This window comes from Thermobia domestica, chromosome 12 (genome assembly GCF_964235325.1).
Source record: "Thermobia domestica chromosome 12, izTheDome1.hap1.1, whole genome shotgun sequence".
Lineage (NCBI taxonomy): Eukaryota > Metazoa > Arthropoda > Insecta > Zygentoma > Lepismatidae > Thermobia > Thermobia domestica.
Genome location: NC_137465.1, coordinates 203133128 through 203146552, shown reverse-complemented (window position 1 = coordinate 203146552; position 13425 = coordinate 203133128). Strand labels below are relative to the sequence as shown.

The 13425-nt window shown below is 34.6% G+C and overlaps 1 protein-coding gene across 2 annotated transcripts in view; it reads left to right on the top strand.

The window, feature by feature from the left end:
* DCTN1-p150 (dynactin subunit 1) overlaps window positions 1-13425 on the top strand; it is a 115324-nt gene that overhangs the window by 73624 nt on the left and 28275 nt on the right. For both annotated transcript variants that reach the window (XM_081734564.1, XM_081734563.1), the window contains 4 exons: window positions 105-278; window positions 3152-3284; window positions 4773-4963; window positions 9812-9949. In XM_081734564.1, coding sequence (XP_081590690.1) covers window positions 105-278; window positions 3152-3284; window positions 4773-4963; window positions 9812-9949 — 636 coding nt within the window. The remainder of the gene's footprint in view (window positions 1-104; window positions 279-3151; window positions 3285-4772; window positions 4964-9811; window positions 9950-13425) is intronic.

The following is a 13425-nucleotide window of genomic DNA, read 5'->3' as shown; positions in this document are numbered from 1 at the left end:
CACCTACAAAGGATTTTGTGTATAAAAATAAGTTTAAATCGGTTCTTTCGTACTTTCATTAATATAAGAAATGAGTTTTGTTTATTATTTTAATATGTTTGTAGGCACAAAGAGAAAGAGAAGCGATCCTGGAAACACTAGCGGATCGAGAATTGACTATTGTAAAATTTCGGGAATTGGTTCAGAAACTACAAGACCAGAACCAGGAACTAAGACAACAGCTGGAGAGAGAAAACAGCAAACCTGTTTCCGTGTTGCCAGAAATGGTGGATTTCAAGGTAAGATTTCTGAAAAATACTAAAATTTCGATTAAGAACTAAGTTTAGATCTCATATAACCTCGGTGCTGGAAAGGCAGCTAGAACTTATTTTCAACAAAATCAACAATCAATCAATCAATCAATAATAATAATAATAATAATAATAATAATAATAATAATAATAATAATAATAATAATAATAATAATAATAATAATAATAATAAATGAATACCAGAATCTGCAGCAGACTCTGAGCACATTTTTAGAACAACTTTTCACAGCCTCTATGGTATTCAAGGGCGTATGTTCTAAATGAAACAGAACGTCTTTTAAAATAATCGAGGAGTCCCAGCCATCATTATCCGTTCAATGTTCTCCGGAATCGAATCTGGCTCCCTGTGCACCAAAGTCACGCGTGTTACCTACTAGACCAGCGAGGATAGCTTTTGTTGTTATTGTGGGTTTGCGGTCCGTGTACATGGACTTACAAATCAACGAAACATGTTTTATAAGCTCTGACATTGTTATTTTAAAATTTTACAAGTAATATGTATGTATGTATGTATGTATGTATGTAAAAAAAAAAAAAAAAAAAAAAAAAAAAAAAAAAAAAAAAAACTGAAAATCTGTTGCAGCAGAATGAAAAGTATAAGTTATTATCGGCAACGGACGACATAATTCTTAGCACCTTAGAAAGTCTTTTTTTCGATTTTCTCGTAAACTATGTATGAGAATTTACCATATTGATGTGATCTATCGATTAATATGCACATGCGAACTTGGATTAATAGGAATAAAAGTTGAAGAGTTAACGGTAATTTTGGATGATATTTCCTTAACCATACTGTGTGTACTGTCGTCTTGGTAATGTCATAATTAGGGCTCGAAAGTTGAAGACCTAAAAATTGCCTAAAAAGGACCTATAAAAAGACTTAAAAATATCTATAAAAGGACTTAAAAACTGGAAAAAAGGACCTAAAGATAAGACCCAATTTAATTAGAATTACATATGTAATGAATATAATGCTCAAGATACAAGCTTCTGGTAGGTTAACGGTCTGTCCTTCTCCCACAAACTGAAGTAAAACTAAAATAAGAACTTCCCTCCTCCCCCCTTGTTGGAGGACATAGTTACGCCTCCTTATCTGACTTGTGATTGTTGTAGATCTGGTCTTAAGTTCAGCCGTTGACGAATGTCGTATCATTGGAATTTTCTTTACTAAAGAAAAGATGTTTAAGAAGTAATGGTGATTCGGGTTAATGGCCAGTAAATTTATTGTCGAAGGATGAAGTACAAAAAAGGACGTTAAGACCTATGAAAAGCTTTAAAAAAGACCAATAAATACAAAAAAGTCGAAAAAGGCAAAAAAGGACAAATAAAATCACCATTTTCTGGCCTACAGTGACCCAAAATGAACATACATTAGGTTAAGCCTCGTCTTCTGGCACTCGTAAAAAAGAGAATTTTTCCTCAACTTCCGGGCCCTAGCCATAATGAAAAAGTTTTGACAGTATATTTCAGTACCATTTTTATCGTAATAGACGACGTGAAAAAAAAAAAAAAAAAAAAAAAAGTGTTGTTTTCGTTTTCTGGAAAACTACGGACGAGGATTTTAAACTCATTCGTATAATTTCCTTCAGTTTAATGATGTATGTTGATTGGTGATGTCGTATCTTTGCGCAAACCCTGTTAGAAGATCGTGGGCGGCCGCGTGGGCGCAGTGGTAGAGCATTTACCTCTGGCGCATGGGGACCTTGGTTCGATCCTAGCTCGCGCAAAGTTTACCTTTGTGGACAAACACCGTGTGCGTGGGTTTTCTCGGGGTTCTCCCGTTTCCTCTCACTTTAATTTCATTTCACTTTTTTTTAGGAGATCGTGGTTCATATTTCATCTTGATTTGTAGATAGGGGGACACGGTGGCTCAGTGGTAGAGGGCTTACCTCTTACCCCGGACAATTACGTTTGTGGTTAACATCGTGTCCGTGGTTTTTCTCGGTGTTCTTTCGTTTCCTCCTACATTCTCATTCCATCGTCATTCAGTTGCCCTAATCATCGTCTCCCTTAGCCTAAAGGTCATAATTGTCGGACGTTAAACTGAAATATTTCATTAATCTCATTTTAAATCTGTAAATGTATGCCTCATATCGCCTCCATAGTGACAGAAGTCTCTAATTGAAGATTTTCCCTTCGCCAGTGAGATTTTCGAAGTCAAGTTGTTCCAGGTCTTTGCCAGAACTTCGATAGATGCCGCTGGGAAAAACTTACACCTAATAGGAAGAGATTACGAACTCCGAGAAAACCAGAAAGCAATGTATGACTACACGTTCGTCTATTTGAAATCAGTTGTTTGCTCAGCTTTTAGCTTTTCGGGGTTTTATGTAGGGGAGTTCCAGTTTTTAAAGTTTCAGTTTAGAGTTTTCATGTTCTACGTTCTTGTGCAACACCAAGGTTATGAAGAATAGGACCTAATATTTACGTGGGTGCGAAGACTACCATACAAGACCAACTTTTACAGTGTAAACCATTTCCCACCATACCATCGGTCTCGGCTTGTTTTAGTTTAGCAGTTTTGGTTAGTTGTTTCTCATCATAACGTTAACATATATATATTATTTGGTAATTCCCATTTGAAAGCAATCAGACTAATACCAAAATACGTAAAACCGTATTTTACGTAATACGTAAATATAATAGCATAGTTTTAAGTGTATGATTTTTTCTTTAATTTTAATTTTTTGTTTGTTTGATTGATTTATTATGGTATAATAAGGACCAATGGCTGATTTGCATTTTTCTTTCATTACATGCAATCATATATATAATAAAATATGATTATGTAATGCCCAAACCGATAAGACCAGGTAATTTATTACTTCCATTCTCATTTACAGAAAATGTTTGCTGAGACCAAAGCACATACCAAAGCCATTGACTTGGAACTTAGAAGAATTGATGTCCAGCAAGCTAACCAACATGTGCAATATCTTGCGGCGTACATGCCAGACATGTTCATGAGCAGAGGAGGTAAGCACCCTGCATATGCACTCAAGTTTCGCAAAATGGCGCAGTATTTATCTCGGAAATTAGTTTTTTTTTTTTTTTGTGTGTGTGTGTGTGTGTATTTGTGTATATATTATTTATATTTTTTGTTATCACAATCCATTAGACTTGGTAAGAGATACTTCTGTTTATTTTTTCTTAAATAGAAAAAAAAGGGAAGAAGAGCAAAGTGACAAATGTTTTAGTACATGATAAGTTCTTTGAAACAGCTTTTTTAGAAAGTATTCGCAACAAAGAATTAAGTTCTCATGAAATCAGAATTATGATAGATTGTTCTTGTTTTTTGTTATTTATTTATTTATTTATAAACTGCTTTATGTATTGCAAAAAAAAAAAAAAAAAAAAAAAATGTGAAATTGTGTTGCAATAAAAACGCTATTTAAGTTTGAGGGAAAATGGTGTCAGGATAGAAAGAACTGTCTCGAACTCCAGTTTAATACTATGTTTTGTTTGAAACGTGTTTTTTTTTTTTTTTTTTAAGATTTGTTTATTTTGAATACAAATTTTAAAAAGTGTGGACATTCCTGGCGTCACTACTTTTTATATTCACAATAATTTAACTGTATAACCATATTGTTTAACACGGTCGATTTCGGGCTGTATACCTGCGGCCATTTTGATTACAGCTTTGTTTGTAAACACGACAATTTTAGAGCAAACCAATTTTGTTTAGTACAATTTTTGTACTTTGTAACAATTTATAATGCAATAGTGAACATGTCTAATGGCTGCGACACTTCTTTAATAGAAACCAGAAACAGGTTATGAGAATAATAATAATAAAAAAACGCTATTTGTTCAGACATACAAGCAATTTTTTCTTCACTATGAAAGTGCACGTTAAATTATACGCTGTGCTGTGTAGAAATTTAGGAATAATTAAATTCATTAAATTCAAAAGGTATTCACTTTTGCTCCTCCAAATTCTTAGAGATTGTTTAAAAAATATATTAAACGTTGAATTTTCGCTGTCAGGTGTCAGCATTGCAAAAACTTAGATGAGGGAAGATATTTATTAGGGGTATGTGTATTGGAGTTAAAAGTATCTCATAATACGAGTAAAAATATCTAGCTCATCTAAATACAGTTATGTTTATTTATTTATTAATGAAAAAAATTAATTTCGAAACGCCGTATTCCCACGTAATATCTTTCCATTTCTAAGTCTTGTAAGCTGACAACTGTTAACGAAAATTCGACGTTTGTACATTTTTTTTTTTTTTTTTTTAATTATAGCAAAAGTGAGTATCTTTCAATTATTGATAAGATCTCTTTTCAAGCAGACAACAGTAATTTTACAATGAATAATTGGAGGCTTTAACTATCTCTTTGCCATACTTAGTAGTCGGAGTAAAAGGTCTTTTTAAATCAAGGGGTTCTATTAAATTTTTAACATATCCACGTTCTGTTGAGTCTTACTTTCGTCCATTGATTGAGGTCTTCCTATTTTAGGTGATCACGATGCTGTTCTGGCATTGCTTCTGGTCCCGCGGATGATTTGGAAGACGGAAATCCTTCTGACACAAGTGCGAGACAAGTTTCCTCTCGTGGACACAGTCACCAAGGATGCTATTCTCAAGACTCACAAAGTGGAGCGCTCTTCCTTTGGATCTCGGCTCTCTCATGTTATCTACTCTTTACAGGTACGGTTCAGGGTTCTGTCTCATTTTCAACTATTATCTACGTAAATAAGTATTTTATGTATTTAAGATTCATTTAATGTTTTCTTGAAGGTGCGTTAAATGTTCATCGTGTTCTGTTGGCTCATCTTCATGGAACAGTGGTGGTCCTTTATAGGTCAGAATGATATCTATTTACGAGAGAAAGATAATCTCGTGGTAAATAGTGTGGATTTCTTCATATAATTACATGTATCTATAAAGTGATAATATCGTCAGGAGGGAAATCATCATTGCATTTCAATTCAAAGATGATGGTAACACTTTCTTTAGCTAGTTCTTAGATAAGCTTGTAGGGGTATCTTACCTAAAAATGCCCGACAGTAGTTGCATTACCATTTTAGAAACTTGTAATGCAGGGTGATTAAAAAAAAAAAAAAAAAAAAAATTGAAAATTAATTAATTTCATGAACACAATTTTTTTTTTAAAAATAGTTACCTCATTTAATAGTAAAAATAATACCATTTTAGAATACACATACTGGCCAGTGGCCACCGGTTACTATTTGATACCAAAATGTTCACCATCCTCTTAGTTTGATCGATACCAATATCATCTCTCTCTAACTTACGGTTCCCAAGATACGACCCTTAAAAATTCTCCCGAAATCGTCACTTTTTTGGCCAATATCTCAGGAACGGTAAGAGTGACGCAAAAAATTCCATCACTTCTTTAGATATTTTTTGATGCTCTATCAAATAGAGGGCTCAAAATTTAAAAAATCACAAATAACAGATAGACAGAGAGAGAGAATTCAGTAACGAACTTTTGAAGTTAGTTAAAATTAAACTGTACTGTATGTATTCTAAAATGGCATTATTTTTACTATTAAATGAAATATATATATATATATATATATAAAAAATATGTTTTCATGAAATGATTTAGTTTTCAAAATTTCCCGTTCTTTTGAATTACCCTGTATTTTCCATAAATATTCGTGCGTGTTTCTAGTAGACATCAGTATAGTATTTTTCCTATATGCTTACAGTGATCATGTTTCCACTGTGGCATGTATCAAGTTGTCGGAAAATCAATATTTATGCGAAATGCAATATGTCAGAGAAGAAAAGCGGTATAAATATGAAACAGACACAGTTACGTAAGGTAAACATAACTGCATACAGATTTGTTACCTGTAAAGTCTAAAATTCCAGTTCTTTAATGATTCAACTACAAATATTGACGTATGGTAAATAATTAAAGAATAAACTTAGCAGTGACTCGTTTCTTCTGGTATTTGACTATAAATATACTGTGAATCACACTTCATGCTTAGTATTGTGAAGGCCTGGGGAAAAAAACAGATATTTTCGGTAAAAAAAAAAAAAAAAAAAGTTTTTTACGATTTTTTCCCCGAGTTTGGAAATGAAGAAACGGAAAGTTTGGGAAAAATTGAAATTTTCGAATATTTTACTATATTATGCTCGTAAAATGAAAACTAATTTATATTTACTAGTTTAGAGAAGATAATTTAGTATGTATTAGAATATTGAAATTTTGTGGCAACAAATATGTGCACCAGTAATCCAAACACTTTAAAAGTTAGCACCGTGATAGAATGGAGTTATGGCTACAAAAGAAACTTTACATACAGGATTTTGTACATAAAGTTTATATAAAAGTCTATATTAAAATATTAAATAATAGTAATTATATGTTTTAGTGCATGAATATAAGTGAAATTTGCCTACTGCTCTTTCTTTTAAGAAGTAATTGGATTAAAATTAACAAAACTTCACTAGATCAAAGAGCATATTAAGAACTTAATTTCATTCAAGACCTATTTGTTGCAACAGAAACGCTTCATAGTGGTATTGTATGTAAAAGTTCTGTAATTAATGCACATGCACGAATAAACGACTCAAAACCACATAATGGAAATAAGTGCAGACCATTAATTTTCAAGAATAATTGCAACAGCTTTATTTTCGAGTTTTTTTTTTTTTTTTAATCGCAATATTGAAATTTCTGAAACACATTTTTCACGCATTCGAAAAAAAAAAAAAGGTTCCATTACTATTAAAATTAACCTAATACAAAAATTTTTATTTTTTCCCTAATATTTCTGGAAAGAAACCGAAAGAAAACTGTTTTTTTACCAAAAGGTTCAAAACTTGCGGAAATTTTACAACACTAGTCATACTTGACGTCCATAAGTCCACAGTAATTCATTTGAAGGACCTTATATTTCATGTGCCTATATACAATGCTGAGAATACATTTCAGGGCTTAATTTCTTATCCTTTTCATGTCTTAAAATTAGAGGTTTGGCTTAAACTAATCCACAATTTTCAGTCATTACTTGATGTACTTGGAACTGAGGAAGTAGGTAAATAAATTCGTAATAGTGTATTAAAGTTAATTTTTTTACCTGTACAATGGCGTTCCTCTTTTCTTGCGAGATGTTGCATTTCGGGCAAATGCGAATTTTCTTACAATTTGGTATATGCCGGTTTGGAAACATAGCCTTCTTAAGCATAGTGGAAAAATTCTGATATTTAACATCCTACCAAATATACATATGAATATGTATGGAAAATATAATTTTTAAAAACACTTATGCTATCTATTTGAGGGAAAATCGGGTGATTGTAGGTTGAATGACTCTGTATTACTAATACGTACATACAATCTATATTAATACATTAAAGCGAAATACCACTGCTGGCTGACAACCACTATATATTAGCAGTTGCTTGTGATTGAAGAAGTTGATGATCATGTTATTATAAAAGTGCACTTAGTATGTAGTTTGGTAAAATGATTTAATCTTTGTACAATATGGAGTCGTATTTGAACTATCTGATTACTCAGTGTTTTTGAAAACCGTCAGACCTTTTACTCACTGTGGTCTGATTGAAGCATTAGAAAGGAAACTTGTTTACGTACATGGTTGTGGCACCTAACTGATTGACAACAACTAAGAATGCCTGTAATGATTACAATTTCCACAATAATTTATTATAGGACAAAAGAATTAAGTGAGCTGCATGAAGGAGAAGGTTGCTAACTCCTCTTCTAATTGCATAATCGCTTTGTCCTTCGTCGGCGCAAACTTATCGGGAGCAGCTTTCTTCGCTCAACTTTCTGTATAAAAAGACAATGAAACTAATTTCTTTCTCCAAGCACTGTATTTGTGCACTTTTTATTTTAAATCCATATGTACTATGAGTCATCAAGAGTCTGTGCGAGAGACTAACAGGCAGCAGAGTAAAGAAAAGGCCTGAAGAGCACTATACATTCGGCAGCCAGAAGTTAGAAGATTTTTTTTAAAATCACATTTAGACACACATTATATCATCTATTCGTAAGACAAATGTAGTGATTATAAGTCTTACTCATTGGTGTTAGGCGAAACGCAACATGTTTGATTAATGTGAGTTATACTGAATTTCCTTATTTATGTTGTGATACGCTCTAGTCATAAGTAAAATTTGATTAGTTGGTATATCATATGTGTAAGTGTGTGGGCGTGTGTATATGGAATCGAATCCAGAACACACAGATGTATCCATGTTAAATGCTTGTTCTTGATTGTTTCTATCTCTCTTGAATCTTATTTGTGTTTCTTCTATATCGTGACCCGTTGCCGTGTGGATGAAAAATAATTTTTACGTTGTTTTTTTCTCAAGACTACGTAGACCTAAGAGTAGCTTTGTTATAGTTATTTAATTTGTTGTAAGGTTCAGTTCCTTCCACCATAGCAATCACTACCAAAGTTGTGTTCGAACATAGGACCCTGCAAAACTGTCGTATGGCAAATGTGTTAATTTGACAGGAACTAGTAGATAATTCATTAAAGGACGCGTAGTTTCAAGAGGACATGGTCGATGTTTCCATAATAAAAATAACAACTCGCCCAGACTAGTGATGTCAATGTGGGGAATATATACGAGGGTAAGTAAAAATTTATCCGCAATTTTGACCTACCTCTTCCTACTTTGTTCATACTGACTTCTGTCCTCGTGAATTTTATTGTTATGCTTTTGTGGTCGTGCTGTGAAAGTTTGATCCTAATTCGTTCATTTGTCTTCCTGTTGATGCAGATAGATCGTGCCCGCTCCATTAGAAGTTTGCATCAAAGAGGAGCAACGAGCAGTGGTCGGAAGGTATATAAGGGGCCGCAATACATCGAAGACTTTTGGCAGAATAGTCGATAGTCACTTATCTGCCTAACAGAACCATGTCACGTGCACACTCAATGTTGAGTTGATTTTGAGTTTAACGTCCCGTTCAGCAGCGAGGCTATATGAGACGTGAACCTACTGATTAACGTGGAATCCGAACCACATGAGCTCTCGCCGGGAATCGAACCCGGGCCCACACTCAATGTTGTCATCATTTGTGGTCGTAGATGATCAGCCGGTTTCTTCCTCTTGCGGCCATTTTCGATTTTTTCAATCTATTCGTAGATACTCCGTTGCGGTGAGACACTGTTCCCATATTGTGCCGAAAGTTTTTGATGGATTGCGGCCCCTCATACATCTTTCGACCACAAAAACCGGTTCACTGCTCGTTGCTCCTCTTTGATGCAAACTTCTAATGGAGCGGGCACGATTATCTGCAACAACAGGAAGACAAATGAAGGAATTATAATCAAACTTTCATAGCATGACCACAACAGCATAATAATAAAATACACGAGTTCAAAGGTCAGCATGAACAATGTAAGAAAGAGTTATCTCAAAATTGCGGATAATTTTTGACTTAACCCCGTCATTATATCATCTGTTACTTTGTATTTGTGTGTAGTGTTCTACGTGTTTTGGAAATGGCCTTGTGACGAAGTACATTCTTTTTTTTTAAAGGCAATTCTGCACCAATTCCTCCATGCTTTGAACACGTGTTCTCCGGATACAATGCTGAAAGTGGGGACTCTTTATCCTGAAATGGCAGTGCAAGAGAAGGCTGTGGATGTGTTTGTGGAGCTTCTGAAGAAGGATCAGGTAAATAATATGAAAGGCCTTAAGCAATTCGAAACGATATTTAAATACAATCATATTTAGTTAAAGCTCTCAGCATTACGTATTGATACGAATTGACTTGACAAACAAGATTACTGCAGTATTCGTTAGTGATTCTTGTAACTTTGAATTCGAGGATTCTTTGTTGCATAACAGTCATTTTATTATTATGAAAAAATGCATTTAACGTTCTACTTTTTTTCTTGTCCTGTAGATTAAAGGAGAGGGATGAGTAATGAAAATGATTATCAAATAATTGACGGAGGGTCCACGGTGGTTCAGTGGTTCACTTCTGGTGCATGGGGTCCCTGGTTCGATCCTAGCTCGCGTCACGTAAACTTCGTAGTGGACAGACACCGTGTGCGCGGATTTCCTCGGGATTCTCCCATTTCCCCCACTTTCTTCATTCCACCATTTTATTCATTTCTCATTATCACCGCCTCCTTTAACATATTCAGTATAACCGTGGAACGTAAAAGTCAAAGATTTCATTTATTTCTAATAATTGACGGAACGAGAATATAGGAAGAAACGGGAGAATCTCGAGAAAACCCATGGACAGGATTTGTCCACTATAAACTCTCATGGCCTGTAATCAAACGAGGGACCTGTCGCACCAGAGATGAGTGATTGAGCACTAAACCTCCGTTCTACTCTCATTTTATTATTAAGGTACGTAATTGAGTAATACTGTCGCTTGAAATTCAACTTTGGTAAGTTGGGACTTGAAGCGTTTTTAGGTAAAGTGAGGTAATCTTTTTTCTTAAACATGTAATATTCATTGTTTATGTTCTATTCACATAATAAGTAGGGCGAATTCCCTATTAGCGGACAAAATGTAGAAATTTGTTACTTACACATTAATCTTGAACTTTGAGTTAACAATTTTTATTAATAGAACAGATGAAGTCAATCTAGCAACAGCACTTTTCGATTACAGTTGAGGGAGACCCGGTTCGATTCCCGGCGGGAGCTCATGTGGTTCTGATTCCACGTTAATCAGTAGGTTCCGTCTCATATAGCTTCGCTGCCGAAAGGGACGTTAAAATCAACTCAACTACACTCGATTACAGTTGAAAAAAAACTTCAATTATATGTTTTAATTAAAGTATCATTTTTACTGATGTTAGGGAATGAGTAAATGTGTGGTGACGTCATTGTGCATGCGAACTTTTGAAAATTCACTAACACGTAAGACATATCTGTGTATATGTATTCCTTACATATTCGTCTGCAGGAGATTTCTTTAGACAGACAGATAGGAAAATATTTCATATTAAAATGAGTAAAATAGTTATCTATTAAATTACGGAAGAATGAATGTCAACAAATAATCACTTCGGTACGCATAAACGAAAGGTCTAACACAAAATTGAAGAATTTTGTTTATCGTCGGGATCGTAATACTGTATATTATGGATGCGTTAGAATATCAAATAATATTTTCGATAAAGTCGATACTTTCAAGTATCTAGGATCGATATTAACAGACCAACAGCGGCGTAGCATAAGGGAACGCCGGTATGCCCGGCATTCCGTGTTAATAAGAAAAAGTACATATTTCATTATGTTTGCTTATAATTGTCACAATTACTTCCACTGCAGTCTTCTAGGTGAAATCTCTCGCCTTGTTTTGACAAGCGGAATATACACATACGCGTCATTCAGATGCATAATTTATGTCTTTCCTCTTGTGGTATGCCATGTTCCTTGGGCTTCGAGGCCTACTGCAAACATCGGGGTTTTCATCTGCTTTCTATCGAATGCGCATGCCTAACTCCTCCTCGTTCAAGCTGCCGTATTCTCAAGTATTACCAACTCTAGTACTAGTGCTAACGTCAAGAAAATGGAACAAAATAGAAATGGTTAGTTCAACGCCTTTTTGAAGCATGTCTCTTATGTAAATGATAGTATAAAAATAGTTATGCTTTAATCGTAATTAAATGCATCGTAATTGTAATCGTAACTGAAGGCAAACTATTAATCTTCATCGTAAATACATAGTATGCCCAGTGGCGCAGCTAGAAACTCTTTGAGGGAACTCACACACAGAAGCATAAATATAAAGCATTCCGTAGAATCACGGTCGCCGATCTGGTAGACCAAGAGAACCAGCACCCACCGCCTCGTAAAGATTGCTTGGGCTCTTCGGTATCAGAATATCTGACAACGAAATAGACATACAGAAACAGACCCCTAGAGTTCTTCTAAGTGCTCTCGATTTGCATCTTCAAATGATATATACACTCAGACCCATATTCACGAACGGGCGTCTGAGGTCCAGATCCAAGGGGTGACTTTTTTAAAGATCGAGATTGAGGAGAAAACGGATGCGGAGAAAGAAGCTGCCCACGAGAAAGAAATAAAGGGAACTATACTGAAAACGGTGTTTATATAACAGTTTTCTCGTCACAAAGCTAGTGGCACAAGGAGCTGAGGCAATTGCTTACTGGTTTTTAACGTATTCCACAATGCCCCGCCAGACCCTTAATTTTTGGCCCCCAAACCAATTATTATGAGTAGTTATTGATACAAAGAGATCTAGAATTGTGACTATTGGGCCTCCTGGCATATTTATGTCCCTCCCTCAATTTTTAGTGGCTAGTTGCAAACCTTAATGAGCATACTCAGCCGTATAGTGCTTGTTATTAATTTACTATTTATGTTCTTGATCTTTGGGATGGGTGCAAATTATGCCGTGCTAAATATAAAGCTTCTGGAAGTTATTTCATGAACATGGCTTTACTTTTTTTTTTTTTTTTTTTTTTTGTGTGTGTGTGTGTGTGTGTGTGTGTGAGTGTGAGTGTGAGTGAGTGAGTGAGTGAGTGAGTGAGTGATAAACTATTGAAAAACGTCGGAACAGCGGGATCATAAATAAAACCTAGTGCATGCAAGGGAAATCATTTATTATATCATTGCCCTAAAAGGGGGCTTGATTGCAAAAAGTTCTCAGGTGAACACAAACCTAACCTATAACAACACACAAAGGAATAACTTACGGGCACTAACCTACGAGATCTTAAATTCGCATATTGTCCAGATGAAACTTAGAATCGAAGATTTTCCTCAGCTTTAGTTCGTGGATTTAGTTCATTAGAAAAAAACTGCAGACTACAGCAAGAAATTTCCTGGAGATAAAAGTAGACAAGTTAATAAAGATCTACCTACTTTTTAACAAAGAACAACTTGAAAATGAACTCCACAATATTTATGCAGACGAAAACAAGTACTTAGATCCCCATAATCTTTCAAAATTTTTAGTAGGGAATGGTCTGGACTCGATTTACTATTAGGTAACAAAACTTCTACGTTTAGTGCTAACTTTTCCTGTAACTACATCAAGTGCAGAAAGAAGCACGATACATTGAAACGTATAAAATCATACCTGAGGAATACTATGACCAATAATACATTCTCAAATATTATTTCATTAGCTGTTCAAAAGAAACTACTAAGTG